At 36.4% G+C, this 17,474-nt stretch overlaps 1 protein-coding gene across 2 annotated transcripts in view; it reads right to left on the bottom strand.

Annotated features, from left to right (window-relative positions):
- The window catches only part of BABAM2 (BRISC and BRCA1 A complex member 2), a 161,748-nt gene that overhangs the window by 123,375 nt on the left and 20,899 nt on the right, over nt 1-17,474 (bottom strand). For both annotated transcript variants that reach the window (XM_039697666.1, XM_039697664.1), the window contains exons 3-4: nt 16,759-16,835; nt 4,553-4,647 (exon numbers count right to left, since the gene is read on the bottom strand). In XM_039697666.1, coding sequence (XP_039553600.1) covers nt 4,553-4,647; nt 16,759-16,835 — 172 coding nt within the window. The remainder of the gene's footprint in view (nt 1-4,552; nt 4,648-16,758; nt 16,836-17,474) is intronic.

The raw sequence follows: 17,474 nt of genomic DNA, 5'->3' as shown, positions 1-17,474 counted from the left end.
ATAAGGAAAAAAACCTTCTAACAAATGGAAGGATCCAATTCTGCATTCTGTTTCACTTAAATTTCCCAAGTTCAACTGAAGCTGAAGTAATTTAAGGCTTTCATTACAAGAGGAGCAGGTTAGGGGGTCCAAGAATGAAATGTGCTGCTGCCATTTGAAACAGAGCACACAAAAGAGCTAACAGATTGAACTCACCCATACATTTCTCAGACAAGCAGAACCCACTACTGTGGCTTTATACTTTAAAATCACACTCCAAAACCAGTGAACTCATTGCCCTTATGGGGGGCTCTCACACTAGAACACATAACAGTTGAATCCTTGCTAACAATACAACTGACAGACTTTTTAGTACAAAATAGTTCAAACAGCATTAGTTAATATAACAGGTGCTTGAACTTTTTTGGAGCTACTGTGAGCAGGGGGACAACTGACATTGTTAAATATGTGTCTCATGCACCTGAGTAAATAAATAAAAATTAATGGAAGAGGGGGAATATTTAAAGGATCTCTTCACTATCCATTAACTATCCAGCAAGCAACACAAATAAGATTAAGACTTTGAACAGAGATACAGGAAAAATACAACCTTCATGATAGTCCTCATATAGCCAAATGAGTCTAATAAGCACAGATACAAGAACTTTAAAAACAAACATTGGTCTACACAAGATATAGAGTGTGACAACCAATACACTTGAGTAGCACAATGAGCTGAATTAACTCCACAGTGACTGGAATCTGTATTCAGTATCAACAATTACACAAGGAAAAACAATCCTCCCAATGCTAGGTACAGGCATGAGAACTGTAGCAGCCTATTCTCTGAAGGTCTGTAATGACAGCGTCTTTCTTCCATGCAAAAACAGCACTAAGTATTCCCACAATGAAATGCTCAATACTAGCCCAAAAGGACACATTGGCACTTAGTAGGCTTCAGAAATGCTCATGTCCTCTTGCCTCCATTTCCACTAAGGCTATTGAAGTCTTTTGGATAGCAATTGGTGGGCAGAATAATTCTGGCAAGACTAGCTGGAGACCTAAAGTAGAATACTAAGATACCTATTTCCTTGAACTGACAGTTACCTTGCTTATACTTCTATTGTATCCTCTTTGCCAAGCAGAAGATAATTCAAAATCATTAGAAAAATGGGGTTAACATTTTGAATAAGCACTTCAGCTATTAACTGGCTCACATTAACAATCAACTAGGCTAACATAACAAACAATTCTTGTTACTCAAACTGGCGTCATGGTAATGAGCTCCAAATTAATCTCATCCGTACACAATCACTAATCTTGTTGCATGCCAACTGAATTTTTAATCAGAACGGAGTGAATCATAGGTTGTTTTTAAAATACATTTCTAATACTTGTCATCCAAAATGAATAAACACTAGAGCAGGAAAGAACTTTTCTATTTACATTCTGAGAAGCTGATTTTATTTATGCATACTATACATGCAAGTATCAAATGCATTTGACAGCAAAACATTCTTAATGGCAATAAAATGTAGAAATGTTTCTTTTGAATAACTCTTAGAGCATGAACAGCTCCACCAACCTAAAGAATTTATCCCCCTGACTGTAATTAAAAGTGTACAACAAACCAAAAGGACCACGTGCCCCACTGCTGAAACACTCTACAATGCCGACATCATTGGCAAGATCAGCATGCACACAATTAGACCCAGAGACCAGCAGAGTAACCACTACTGGTAAGGCATGTAATGAAGCACGTACTTTGCAGTTCTGATCTTGAGACTCAGGCTGAGCTTCAAATCCAAATGACTTTTATGTTTGTGCAAGACACAAAAGCAAAGCTAAATTTCAATGAGCATTTTCAACTTGATTCTGCAATTGCAGTATCCATTCAAGAAAGCATTAGCTCTGCTTATAAAACAAGAGTGCTCGACACATTGCTCTACTGCTGAAATACTGGTCTAATCATTCAGGAATTCTCTGGAAAAAAAAACAAAACAACAAAACAACCAAAACCAACACAAAATATGAACTATTCCTCTACCGCATTCACTTTTCAGAATGCAGAATTTCTGGAATCTTGCTTTAGCTGTCTGGCTAACAGCCGCTTAACTGAACACCTATTACCATGCTCAGATGAAAACCTAACTGGAAGCACTGCCCATGGCCATGGAAACTGAAGAGTGATTGAAACAATCTGGAATGCAGCCATTCAAATGTCTTTGGGGATGCCTACTGACAGCCTCCATTAGAGCCACACGAGCTTCAGGAATCTGGAGTACCTGGTTCTCCTTTCATGCTAAGCATAATGCCTGACTCAAGCCATCTAACAACATGTGATGACTTCTTAAAAAACCAGACACTCAGACAGATGAAACCAGTGCATGCAGGCTCAATGTCAGAATTCCCACAGATCCGATGGCACATATTACTTTACTTAGAGACTGTGTTCCTCATTGAATAACATCTACATGCTTTTGTGCATGGTAGATTCTGTCTGGATTGCCAGGAACTGTTGCATCAGAAGTATTTGAAGACTGTTCAAGATTAAGAGCACTGAATTATGGTCAGTGTGCTAATCTGTATTTTACTTCTAGTCAGTAGACAGCTATGTTAACATTTAAATAGTCTGCTAATATCTTAGAATTCAATTAAATTATCTTCATTAAACAGCTCTCACATTTGTGGAAAAAAGGAAACTATTCAAAGACTTAGCATAATAAGCAAGTTATTGTTGATGTAACATTTTGAAAAAAAATCTACAAACCATATGGAACTTTAAACAGAGAATGTAAAACTAAAGGTTCATTATGTAGACCTCAGCTGAAAGGTGGGAATAACATGATCCAATACTATCAGGACAAACTGAAGGTTACATGTACATAGTGAATGCTTCAGCAAGACATAATGACCAAAGGAACACTGTTGGCTTTCAGATTTCTTCTTTGTTTTTTTTATAATTACTTTCCAATAGGCTGGTTAATATCTCATTATGTATCAAGAAGCAAATGGTTCTTCCAAATTGCTTTCCAACAAAAAAGACTAGAAGTTTTTTCCATGCTTAGGCAGAAGAAAAGCAATACTCCCAAAAAAAGCATCGTTAATGAACAATGTAAGAAAGAAATAAAAATAAGGATGTTTTTATCTTTGCAGGTTTTCCTGTAGATCACAACTGTTAATGACTTCTTTTCACATGAGAAATATGGCACCATACCACTCTCAGCAAGCTTCTCCATCTGAACAGCATTTCTGCAAGATGCCTCAAATTATTTTATATCTCATTTGCAATTTGTTATTAATTTCTGTTTCCAGTACATTAAAAGGTGCTTCTCTTCTTTCAATATCAACTATAAAAAGTAGTTGCTAATGTGAACACTTCTCAGGAGGTTGTATGGTTTTGAAGGTTGTGAAACAAATGAGAAAAAGAGGAAAATAGAATTGGTAAATAAAGGAATGTGAAAACAATTCTAGAACTGCCAAAGAAACAAAAACCTTTTCTATAAAGTAGCCTAATGAAATAGCCGTTCATCAGCACCATGCGTCCTACCCAAAGGACTTTGCAAGCTTAACAACAAAGCGACCAGGAGAAGAAAAGAAATATGACATTCACCTTTTAAAAGTTCTATCAGGTAGGCTAAAAATATTTATTAAAACTAATTATTCTGATCCTTGTATATGACTTACTATGAAGTGAAAGGTAAAACCAAAAGCCACCACTTGTCATGTCACACATCAAGGACATGTTCAACCTCCATCATGACACCCGTACCACAGCACAACAGCCACCAGCTTCCTTTGAGGACCTCTGGAGATGTGCTCATGAAGCACAAGAGGAGCTGCAGGCAAGGGCTCTGTCTCACTAGTAACTACTAGTAAGCTTTGAGAAGAAGTATTGTAAAGGCATAAGCACTGATAGTTCCTTTAAACAAGGCTTTACTACTTGAGACTAACTGTGACCAGTGAGCAAAATACTTGGTTTCAGGTTGTGGTGCTTCTCCTTCCATAGTAATAAGGCTGTATACAGGTATTTTCTCATTAATTTTTGTTCCTCCCACCTTTCAGAAAGTAATTTCTTTGTCTAGATTACCCTAACACACATGAGCAGATAGCTTTCTTTAATGCAGTGGTTCCCATAACATATTAACTAGATATATCCTTCCCCAACAGAAAACAAAAATTAACAATGTAACACCAAATTACACTACTTTATTTTAGAGATAAATGCTTTTAAAGACACAATTTAGGAACTCTTTTTCTGAGACAGATAATTTAAGATGGTCAGATATTAAATAGATATATTTTTACACATATTCTAAGTAACTATTATAAAGGTAATATTGTCTTGATTAAAATGTTTTAAACTTTGCACTCCCTCCTCCTTCCCCACCATTTATGGATTCAACTTTAAATCCCTTCAGAAAGCAACATGCTTACACTCAAAATACCAGTGAGATAAAAGGCATGCTTCATTTTTATTTTGCATTGTAATAAAATTCCTGTTCCTGAAGCTATTCTAAAAAAGCAAAGTCCCTCTGCAAGTTGTAAGGTTCTCAAACAGTAAAGTACTTACGTGCAAAGCAGAAGGATCTGGCAAAAACTCAGCATCCTCTCCAAAGATAAAATCTGGTGGCAGGTCAGGATAGTGGGCATTAAAAATTATATCCCCTGAAAAGCAATACATGGAAACATTGTTTGCACTTTCATATATGTGCTTATAAATAAAAAATAAAATAATCACATACAATTCACACACATTTTTAAACATAGAATTTGACAGCTACATTACATACATTTCATGTATATATCCATATAATTTTTTACAAAATTTCACATGCAAGATAAGCATCAGATGTTTTAGGGGATGAAGTCAAATTCCTGAGGCGCAGTTTCTTCCTACTCTGCAAGCAATGAAACATGAAATACATTATTGCTTTGTATCTCAAAGAGCAATTCAAACACTATTGAGGGTTGCCTTAAAACACCGAGTTAGAAAAGTAATCTTGTTTTAATAAAAAGTACCATACTTAGATGGCTGTGTTTTGTCTATTAAAAGTCAATTGCAATCTGACTAAAGGTCATGACTTTCAAAATACCAGAGCTTTTAAAAATTAGTAGCACTTACTCCCTCTCTTCTCCTCACCACTGCCAACTCTTAGAAGGAAGAATACACAGTTCAATAGGAACCATTCCAACTACCCAAATTCTGGCCAAGAGAAATGCAGTATTGCACATTTAAATGGAGAGATGAAAATTAACTGAAAATATAAGACTTCATCACAGCTTGGCACTGAGCTCTCATCTTGCCAGTGTCACAAGATATGCAATTAAAAGAAATTTGGGTTCTAGCATTTCACTAGTACACATACTTCAGAGTTCATATAGATCAAGAGGTGGTCATATGCATCTAGGCTTTCAAAAAAACCCACCCGCTGTTGAAGAAAAAAAATTAAAAAATAAAAATAAGTGTTTCTAGCCTTACTTGTCTACCTCCCCATCATTCTTTATGACAATATGAAAGAATAACTGAGCTTTTGCATAAAACAGATTTACGAGGCAGGAGACATTAGTAAAAAAGACTGCATACTACGTGTTATGACTTATTTAAAATCCACACAGAAAAGTAAAACTAGCATGGTAATCCTTATAAAAAATTCTGTTCAGAGGAAGTTACACTACTTTTTATTTCTTAAAAAACTGTGAATGCAGAACTGGAGAAAAGCATTAGATGAACAAATCTTGCAAAGCCACATTGCTGGCTCAGTGATGTCACCATCTCAAGGCATTTAACATGACAGTTTGAACTGTGGATATTCTGTAAACTTGGCTTTAGCTGGAAGCAAGGATGCCATGAAGATTAATTGCAGGAGATGGAGGCTCATGAGCAAGAAGCCACTGTCCAGTCTGGGGTAGGTGTTCTCTACAGTGTGGCTCCGAATCACAAACTCGCTGATCATGCGACGAGTAGAGCACAGTGTGGGTTTCTCCTGTCCGCACTCCCACCTTCCTTTCACAGCTGTCAGGAGCACGTGTAAGTATGGGGTGCAGAAAATAGCAGAGGTCTGCCAGTTAAAATACCCAACACACTCAAAATAAAAATAAAACCTTTCATTTCATTTAAAAGAGTGAAATGTGCACCAGTCCTGGAGGAAAAGGCATAAAATTGCAACAGCAAATGTATCTACATTAAGTAAAAAAAAATAATTACTAGATTAGCCTAAACCATAATGCAGCACTGAAGAATTCAAAAAAGTTAATGTTTACTAGGTTGGGTAGTTCCTACACCACCATGACACAATCCTTTCTTGATATTTACTGCAATTTACTGTCATGCATGGCTCCTTTCAACAGCCTCATCAATTCTACATAAAGAGCAATGAAGTTGAGGTTATGTACTGAAGGAGATTCACCTGCGTTTTGAAAGGAGCATGAATATGAGTTATGAGTAACTCAGAAAACAGCACAATGATAAAGCCTGGCCCATGACTTAGACAGCCCAATGCTACTCCAAAGGAAAGGACTGTACCTGTGCTTCTGCCATGCTCCTACGTGATGCTAAGTAACTCATTTAGCACACACTTTTCATACTGCAGGTGCTAGCTGCATGCTTTTCATTTTCTGCATTCCTCCTTTAACAGAACTGGTGAAACAGAGTAGATAAGATATATCTACTGCTCAGCTCACTTAAGAGCTGCACTCCAACTACACACATACTAAAAAAAGCTGCTTAGACTAAAAGAAGGATCAAAATAACAGCGTATTTTTGATGTTACACCTCCATACTTGAGAAGTAAAAAACTATTACAGAACCCTACATCACAAGGCAGCTTCAAGACTCTGCATGAGTAGTGAAATTGGCAATAAACCATATCCACCTCTACGAGCTGCACAGTAAGGGATGAACTTCAGCAAAGCTGTGGCAGTAGGTGCAACTTGGAGGTTCAAGCAGGCACAAACTCTCACAGAGTGAAATCACTGCAGCTCCCAGAACACCATTATATGCAGTGCTCAATATAACACTAAATTAAAGCTGGCATTATGAGTTTAACATGCTGAGTGGCAAACTTTAACAATTTGGGGTTCAGGCAAGCTGCATATGCCAGGCAATGATACATGCTGGGGGATCAGGGACATTTGGACCTGGTATCCTCTTCTGACCACTCGGCTGTGATGTGTGGTCACACCAAGGTCAGGTACATCACATTGCAGCTGGACAAACCAATCTATTACCTATCTCACATGCTCATATTTGCTCTTTAGACCTGTCAGATCCCTTCTTTCACTAAATATCAGTGGCATTATGAGTCCTTATCCACAGTGAATGACCAACTGTGCAGATATTTGCATTTTAAAAGTGTTCATGACCTAGTCATACGAAGGAACTATTCAGGTACAATGGACAGAATCCAGAGTAAAAATTAACATTGTGATATTTGATTTTCTGTTACTCATAATTATTTAAAATTGCTAAAATTGCTTGTATTTCTCCAGGGTAAACATGCCTCAAATCCAAATTCCCAAGTCCTTTCAATAGAAGTCACTTTGAGACCAACTATATCAATATTAATGCCAATGTGTACCTCAAGATTATTTTTCCTATAGTGTTCAGTTTCCAAATTTTATATAGCTACATAGGTTCTCCAGGCTTCAGAATAAGTAAAACTAGTAGTTCAGTACCTGTTAATTATACATTCACAAAACACTATTGCTGAGACCATACTCAACATATTCTACAACCCTACAGAAACGAAAAATTATGCTGTTGCTCTTATGTTCTAACTAAACAGAAATGTATCCTTTATGCCCTCCTTCCTACAGTACCATAGGTTTTTAGCCAATTTAAACCTTAATTTATTCTGCTACAATCAAACCTCACACTGGTCAGCTGACAATTTAATAGAGACAAAGAAATACAGAACAAAATGTAGTTTCCACTTCAATGTTAACAGTTAAAAAAGAGCAGTGATTTTCTATCATCAGTGGCTTTCATTCTGGAAGTTAAAGACAGCATCTTACTATTAAATATTTGACCTTAGAACAAATTTTTAACATATTTAAAAATGAAAAAAAATTCCCTCTGTCAAATCTTATTCTATTGAGTCTCACTTCTGCCATGAATCCAAAGACATTCAACTAGTTCCTAAAACAAAAAAGAACCCTTTTTTTAACCATATCAGACACCCATACACATCACCCCCAGTCTCTCTACTTTTCTGTTCTGTGCTCTCCCCTTCCATACAGTCTGACTTAAGTCTTGCTTAATTTACATACTAGAAGAGAAAAGGTAACACGTTTTGACCCTAAAAGGCTTAGGTACCCACGAAGGTGTTTGCCCTATTCACAGCTATGAGTATGAGCTATTTTCCTAGGTTACAGCAGCAAAAACACACAGTAACAAATCAGACTACAGATTAAGAGAACCCATCCTAAAGCTGAGGTTTGTTCTTGTTAAATATCAAAACCCAGAGAAACTAAAACTGCAGTTATCAGTTTGCTTGGCAGGGCTATGACGCGTAAATAAAACATGCTTCATTACACTCAAATAAAAAGTATTTAAACAATCACAACAGCCAACGCAAATCTGGTTTTACTTCACATAAATATTAACACGAGCCTCCTCCAGTAAGCTTACAAAATATAAGGTGCTAAATGTTTTGAATCACAAGTTAACAGTTTGTCTTGACCTACTAGAAATAGCCATTTTTATAACAAATACTATATTTAATGCTTCCATGATACTATCTGTGGCTTACCCTCTTCAAATATAACAGGGGTAAATAAAAGTAACACTTTTAACCAATAAAGTAATTTGAAAAATTACTGTGCTTAGAGTTTGTGAGCATTTATGATTCTAACCTTGGAGGAAAAAAAAGAAGAAAAAAATCAACACAGTCCTGAATTCTCTGCTCTTCTCACCCAGATGACACAAATACCCTTTTCCTTGCAACTCCAGCACAAGTTTCTAGTTTTGCATATGTTTCAACACTGTTTGTTCTTTTTCCCTTGATGGAAGGCCAATTGTATGGTGCCAACACAGTACTACTGACCATGACTATTCCAATGAAAGAGCAAGAGAATCAAAACCTTCACATTCCTCATTGTTAAAGATATACCAGCCAATAATTACTTCGATGGAATTACATTTCCAATTATCCACAAATATTACTTTCTCTTCCTTTCTTTCTCCTCAGGCAAGCAGCATTATATGTTGAAATGTTTTACTTCACAGAACTTCAAAAGAAAAGTTAATTTGCTTCCCACAGAAAAAAAAGATAGAAATATTAATACTTAAATTTACAATTTCTTTTAAAACCCACATAGTCTGCTCTTTTTTCATCTATGAAAATGCATAAGGAAATGTAACAGAGAAATAGGAATTGACTACAAGTAAGACAGGTGTACGTCAGCAAGAAAAGGAGAAATTTCTAAAATCCCTACAATTGCTTTCTACTTGCCTATCTAGTTCTTCCTCTCCTGGTAACTTCATTTTTGGGGTATTTTTATTCTTTTTTAAACCATACTATAAAACTGTAGTACTGAAAAATGTTATGCTAGGAGTGCCCAGCATTAACATCCCTTTTGAACCAACAGCAGCAAAATTAGGAAGCAGCCCATCAGTTAACTTCCCAAACTCTACTTCTGAAAACATATCTATATGTTTCAGTTTCTTCTGACACCAGGAATTTCTAAGCACTAAGTATGTGTGGTCACTGCAACCTAGAATAAGACAAATTTGAATGGAATTTGCCATGAAAGAGATCAACCCATTTGGTTTTTAAGAAATGCAAATGCAACTTGATCACAAAATGCATTCACAGATAACAAGGCAATTGCTGAAGCAAGAGACCAAACTATGTAGAGAATCAGTTCTGGGAAAATACAGAAAGTGCTCTTGTTGAGTATTAAAAAGGAAACTCAGTAGAATTATATTATTCATCAATTCAAAATTCAACCTGTCTCTTCTAGTAACCATGCAAACTGTAGACAAGAACCACCGATCAATCTCTTCTATAAACAAATTCTTACCTAAACCAGCTAGTTTTAGTTGTCTTTACAAATACAAAAGTAATCAGTTACTCACTACAACCTGCAACCAAGATACTAAGTCAGTGCGGTCAGCAGTATGAAAGGATTTAAATTAACTAAATGCAGACCTGCCTGGAATCCTTGTCACTGGATTCCACACTAAAGAATTTGCTCTTCAGGCTTTCAGTCAAAAACAATAACATAATACCTAGAGAACCCTTTTCTAATTGGTTGGCAAGAAAGATTAGTTCCTGAAATTACAATAAAACTTGTTATATACGAAACTTCTACTACTGAAAAAAGATACATGAGTAATTCTACTTTGCTGTGGTACTGCTGCTGACAGGCTATTCTGTTTGCAAATAAAGGATGTTTTTGAGCTTAATTTCTGCTGTGATGTGCAAATCAAGATATTAGAAAAGGAAAGGCAGAAAAGTCGGCTTAAAGACTCAAAACTATCTCATAATAGAGGGACAATTAGAAAAAAATTATTTGATTGCTTTAGAAAAAACCAAACCAACTTAACAGCAGCTCCATGACACTCCAGAAGAAATTCTAGCTACTCCATTGCACACAAGGCTGTGGAAGACCAAGTCTCCATGAACTTGGTGAGGCTGATTAAACCAAGTTGTTTAGAGTCATTTGAGATGCCTCAGGGCACATTTATGGCAGCTATAGTACAAGGTTTTCAGAGAGATCAGTGTCCTGTGGGTCAGAAGCTGAAAAGGCCAAGCAAGGTATTCTTGGGAACCTCAGAGTTAAAACACATATAGTTAGTTTAGTGAATCAAGTCCCATTTGTCCAACAGAAGACAGAAATAAATAGGATGAATTTGCAGGATGTTATTTTCATTCTTGGACAAAGGGTTGCAGGTGTGGGTAATTTTTTTCTTCAACTGACAAATATTGCTGTAGGAGAAAAAAAAGAGCTGTAAGGCTACAGAAAGTCTGTTATTTTGTGAAGTGGGAAAAATTGTAAAAATGGATTATCATTAAGTAAACTGGATGCCAAACTGAGTAAGAAGGCATCAAGACAATCTCAGTAACTTGGGAGTTCTGTAGCTGGGCAACTGTCTTCTCAGAAATCTTAGTACTAGAATTGAAATGGACAAAGATGAGAATAACAGATAATTCAAGATGGGATAAGATACTGGTAGAAATTAAAGCCAGGCAACACTGAAGGTGAAAGCAAAGGAAAAATAGATTCAAGGAAATGGACCTGAGACTGTAGCCATGATATTTTAGTGAAAAAGCCTCTGCTAGGATTTTTCCTGTCCTGAGGAGCTGAGAGGCTCAGGAAAGAAATGTAAACAATAACTATCTGCTGCTGTGGAATGCCACAGGTGCATCTTCCATTGGTTCATGTGGATTGTTTTCAATCAGTGACCAATCACAGCCACCTGTGCCAAGGCTGTGAGCAGTCACAGGATTTTTGTTATTCATTCCTATTCTATTCTTGTCTTTGTAGCCTTCTGATCTTCTTCTCTCTGTTCCTTTTAGTATAGTTGTAATGTAGTATTTTAGTATAATATATAACATAATAAATCAGCTTTCTGATGAAAATGGAGTCAAGCCTCGTGTCCTCACACAAGGGGTTCTTGCTGAAGCAAGATGAGACCATCACCAGTGTGGGCAGCCCAAACAGGTGAAAAAAGGGAGGAAAGAGCAAGGTGGCAAGGCATTATGGCAATACCACTGTGGAGACCTAATATAAAATCTTTTGAGCCTCAGTAAGTCCACACTTGTACATAGATATTTCTAAAGTCACTTCTCTTGATGAAGAAATACACTAAGACTCAAAACCACAAAAATCTTCTGTAATTTTCTTGCTCAAGAGAAGTCTAGAACATAAGAAAAAGTGAACAAAGAAGGCAAATAAGAGGAGAGTGATTATTTTAAAGGGGGAAATACTGTTGTAAACTTTGTATTCAAAGAAATAAGACTACACTCTCTCTTGACACTCTAATTAGGTACATTCATTAGATAATGAACAGGTTACTGAGAGAAAAAGATTTATTACTCCTGCCATGTAAAGCAAGACTCAGCCAAACTTCAGAATACATATTGCCTGGAAAAATCTTTGGTTAGTTGCATGACCCTAAAAAAAAAAACATTTATCACACAGGTAAGGATAACACCTAAGTATAATCTGAATTACAGCAAGCAGGAAGTCCTTCCCATAAGAGCCTCAACCTAATTACAGCCTGCGTAAAATAACCTAATGGTGCAAAAAACACTAACACATGCATTGCAGCAATATAGTTACGAGAATCTTAAATCTTACAGTAACTTCAAAAATAATTTTTACAATTGTTTATTGGCACAATAAACAAGTGCTTAGCAAATTACTTGGCAAAGCGGCCTTTAAAGGGGCAATAAGGAGGTCAGGCTGTTCTCTACATTTATCTTTTTGCTTGTTCTTAATTACTTCCTTAAAATAGAAATCCACAAGAAGACTGGGTGAAATTACTGAAAGAGTTCCATCACAGGAATAAAAACAGACAAAATTTTGTACCATGTATTATGGGCAATATTCTTAGACTGGTTAGGCATCAAGACTGATTTCCTCCTTTAAGGCCCATTACCAAAAAGAGCAATAATCTAACAAACAAAAATCAGAAGCAAAAAATGAAAAACTAAGCTTCAAATGAGACAAAAGAAACATTCTTCAGGATTAAAGAAACCAAAATGGTGGCAGTACAACCCAGAGTTACAATCCACTCACATAAAAACAGTGAAAATCAGACTGAAGATGAAAATACTAGAGTTCAAGAGGCCGCAGAGAATAGTAGCATTGCAAGGGCAACACATTGTTTAATCACTGTGAAATTCCAGATGACAGCACTCAAGGTCAGAGAGGGAAGGAGGCATCAGTGCCTGAAAAAGAAAATGTGAAGAGAAAAAGCAAAAGCAAAGAAAAAAAAAGTCAGATTCCCTAGCAAGCAGCAATGAAAGCTTGAGTGAAAAAGAAAAGCCAAACCCAAGATATTCCAAGGATTTCTGGGAAAAAATTGTAATTTGATTCTAAATTTCATGTTTTAATTATAAAGACTGTTACAGCTTATAACTCTGCTTATTCTGACAATTTCTGATGATGTCTGCATTGATGTTTTATCAACTAAGACTTAAATATCTGCAAGAGTTACAGAACACTTCACTTCAAAATACACAAATACTTGATCAGAAAGAATACTGAACTTTTCTAGCAGATACTGTGGTCCAGTTAGCAATAAAGGATACCTCTGCATACCACACAAAGTAAGTTTTGTTCTAGAAACACAGATTCAATCTCTTACAGGGTATTACAGAGAGTCTTCCTGAAATTAAAACTCCAATTAAGAACTCTGAAAAACCCAAATACAGAGAAAAGCAGGGAGTTTAATGCAACAACATTGAGTACTGGATGAACTAATAAAAACAATATGGCCATCTCACATTTCAACTGGCAGTCAAGGAAGACTAGGCTCAAGTTTTCTAAATATTCCCACAATGAAAACAAACAAAAATATTTCCCTTACAGAAGAAAATAAAATAAAAGCGCCTCCCTGAAAGCATCACTTGAAGTCTGATGGAAGACAATTAGTATGACAAACTAGTTTATCTTTAACACTGGCATAGTATTTTCTCCAGTAAAAAATTGTGGATAATTCCAAGGTCCCTGTCCCTGGCTGCAGCTGAGTAACTCTTCAGTGTAAGATTCCAGCAGCTCTGCATACATGCAAAAGTAAGGTGAACATGACATCTTTAAGAAAGCCCATCACACAGCCAACAAGCCACTCTGAAGCCTCAACATGTTTGCTCCTACCAAAGTTTACAAAACAATTATTTTATACTACAGGTAGTTAGCCTTGCCTGCAAGTACACTTTCTCCTTTTTCGAGAAGCTGTGAACTTTCTGGGCTTTTGGAAAACAGGATTGCACCGTGCAGTTACACTTCCCTAAAGCTGCACACCAACAGTTTCCAACACACTGGGATTGCTACAAGGGTGCCTGTGCAGTGGCAGCGGTTATGATTGATGATATGCAAATACCTAATCTGTTGTAAAGAGGATGTAAGACAAACCACAAAGGAACTACACACTTCAGCCTGTATTTGGTGCCACATCTGAAGCCCATACACTGGAGATCCTGAACGCGTTCGGCCAATCTTTTTATTCTGGCAGATTTCGCAATTTTCCTTTGCAGAAATATTCTGCCCTTGAAAGATAACATATCTAGCAACAGCCTACAACAAAGTATCTAAACATCTCTGTTTGCATATTATGGCTGTCTTCCCCTGCCATCCTTACAGATCTAAACACAAAATTATTAAAGCTTTCTTGAATCTGCTCACATCACTATTTATTCCACATGCTGTGAGACTTAATGATTCACAGCATTTACAAACATGTATCACTGAAATGTGGAGGATTATTATTACTTGAATTCACAGCTATTATTGGACACCTCTGAAAAAGATACACTTGTTTACACCATTTTCAGTTGTCTTTATTAAAATAAATAACATGCTCTGTAGGGTTTTTTTTTTTTGTTTAATTGTGTGTATGGTACAAAAAATATAAGAACACCGGAGGAAAAAAACCCCAGATTTCTTGATGCTGAAATTTAATGCATATTCCATAATCATATTTCTAGGTACTTTAATTGGACTACAGTAATTTAATATATGAATATAGTCTTTATGTCTGTGCACTTGCATATGGGCATTTTACTTTATCCATTTTCCTTTATGAATCAGGAACAGCTTCAGCCTCTACTTGAAATGAGACTTACATCTCTCAGAATGTACAAACAAGGCCCTGTATAAGATGGTCCCATAGAACATGATACCACTCTATAAAGCATGTCATTCAGTGAAACATAATTTGACTTGATCATAGTCATCAAACAAAACTCAAGTGGATCTACTACACATTGCAGAACACGTCAAGACTCAACAGGTTGAGCTTACTACACATTTTCACAATTTTTAAATAAAAGTTTTACCTGGGAGGGCATTTGGCTTCATACAATACAGCCAGTATTCACAAGACTTCTGAACAAATGCAGAACCACTTCTTTTGTCTTAAAATAATTACCAGCTATGACTTAAATCTTCCAGTTTTATTTTTTGAGAAAAAATAATTAGTAAGCCTCTTGAGCCATAATTTCACATACTTAGAAAAGTCAAAGTAGCTACAATAGGCTGATACTTGAGCCTGGCTCCTCTCTTGAGCACCCGACTAAGCTTTCTGACATCAGCTTCTGGGAAAGACAACTTTCCTTACAGGTGCCAAATGGAAGCTTTAATGAACTTCTAGAATATAAGGAGCTTAATTGTGTTGATTTCTGTTCATAAAGGATAAGGACTCCTAGGCATGACAGTGTTAGAAAACAACCAAATAAAAAACTGTAGAAGGAATACAATAACATTCTTAATATATAAAATGTCTTGAAGAGCTACAGCATATGTATGATGCAGTCTAAATGGATACTATCAAAGCAGTGTTTTAAATGCTTACCATTTCTGTTCACACCAAGTACCTGCTCCTCCACTCAGCATACTTTCACAGACTCACAGGAGAGCTAAGGCTGGACAGCACCACTGGAGACTGCCTAGTCTAAGCTCAGCTCAGAGCTCCAGCTGGGTCCTGAACAGCCCCAAGGATGGAGATAAACTACACAAGCTCTGAGCACAATCTGTTCTACTTTTTGACCACACTTGCACAAGAGTTTTTATTGTGTTTGAACATAATTTTCTACATTTCAATTTCCCTTCAGTGACCACCACTGAGTAGAGCCAGGCTTCTTCATTTATCCCCATCAGGTATTTATAAACATTGGTGAGATTTGCCCTGAGCCTTCCTTTCTTAAGAAGCCCCAGCTATTTTGGCCTCTCCTCACACAACAAATCGTCCAGTTCCTGATCATCTTTGAAGTCTTTTGCTGCACTCATTGCAATATGTCCATGTTGCTCTGGTAACAGGCAGACCAGAACTGGACATAGTACTCTAGGCATGGCTCTACCAGAGTTGTCCTAAAACTATAAATGCCAAACCTTTAATTTTACTTTATCTAAAATTTTTCATCCACTCTCATTTTTCAGCTGTTAGAGATAAAAACAGCACAATCACTTTTGCAGTTCAAGTGCTTAGAAAATGTTACCTTCTAAAAATATGTAAAAGTAAATTTTATTTTCAACTTTTGAAAAAAAAACCCCACAAACTAAGACAAACAAAACACACACTAAGAGTGGGTAAATGAACTAGCTGTCTACAGATTCTCTAAGCATAAAGATGATTGAACAATACCACTAAATCAGAGAAATCAAATTCACATTTCTCTAATCTGGACAATTATACCAGTCATTGTTTAAAGATACCTAATAAAACAGCAGACTTTTATTGGAGCTTAATAAAGAATTATCCCTAAAAGAGACACAAAGAAACAATACAAAACATATACAACTTATAAATGAATCTAAAAATGGTCATGAGATTGCCTTAGTCATAACATTTTATTAGAAATATCAGGTTGTGACTTTTGGCTTTTAGAACTCATTTTCAAAACTGTAGTCTCACAGAAGCCTTTAAACCTATCTTAAAATATTACATGTTCCTGATGGTTGTGTGTTCTTGGAACTGAAGTTTTAAGAGAAAACAACAAAGACATGTAGCTCAAAACTCATAAAGTTAGACAGACACACTGGAAAATTAGTGAGACATGGAACACTGAAAGAAAAGCCAAGATGTAGACACAAGATTTTTTAACTTACATTTGAGTGTTTCTCCCGCATAAGGGATATGTAGTTTAAAACGATCACAGCTCGGTCCAGGGGTCAAGGATGTACAGCTAAAAATGAAGATAAGAGAAGAAAGAATGTGCTAAGCAGTTACAGATAGTAGCAAACACTAACATTATTCTATCAAATGATTAATAGGAAAGATATTGTGACTACTAGAAATATTCATGATTCTGAGAAAGAATAAAAAGTGGCAAAGATGCAGGAGACCCATTCTGTTTTGATCAGCAGTTCTCACAATAGCATAAGACATGTCAGGATTTGTGCCAACTCTCTCCCGTTTTATAAAGAAAAACCTACATGCAAAATGCTCTGGTTTGAATGTGTAATCAGAATGCCTTCAATTAGTCAGTCAAAGCCATCAAGTTCTCCACTTTGTATACAATTTTGCAAGTCACAACTCTGTATGTCACAGTAACATGGTTACCTGCTCGCTATCTCTGCCACCCATGTAACTGGGATCAATCTCAATTTTAAGCCACCAACATTTATTTCTTTTTTACCTATTATAACATTAACGTTTTCCCTTGTGGAAAAGTCTCACAGTAGCCTTCAAGAGGGCAAGTTTCAGAATCAGCTACCTGAGGCTGTAACAACTGACCATGTTATCTTTTTGGTCTGTGACTCTCCTGTTTATCCAGAGCACTGGAACAGTAGCTGGGCCTCGTAGTGGTAAGTGAGCATTTCAT

This window comes from Passer montanus, unplaced genomic scaffold (genome assembly GCF_014805655.1).
Source record: "Passer montanus isolate IOZ18808 unplaced genomic scaffold, ASM1480565v1 scaffold12, whole genome shotgun sequence".
NCBI lineage: Eukaryota > Metazoa > Chordata > Aves > Passeriformes > Passeridae > Passer > Passer montanus.
Note: the sequence above shows the minus strand (reverse complement) of the source record. Positions and strands in the feature narration are given on the sequence as shown.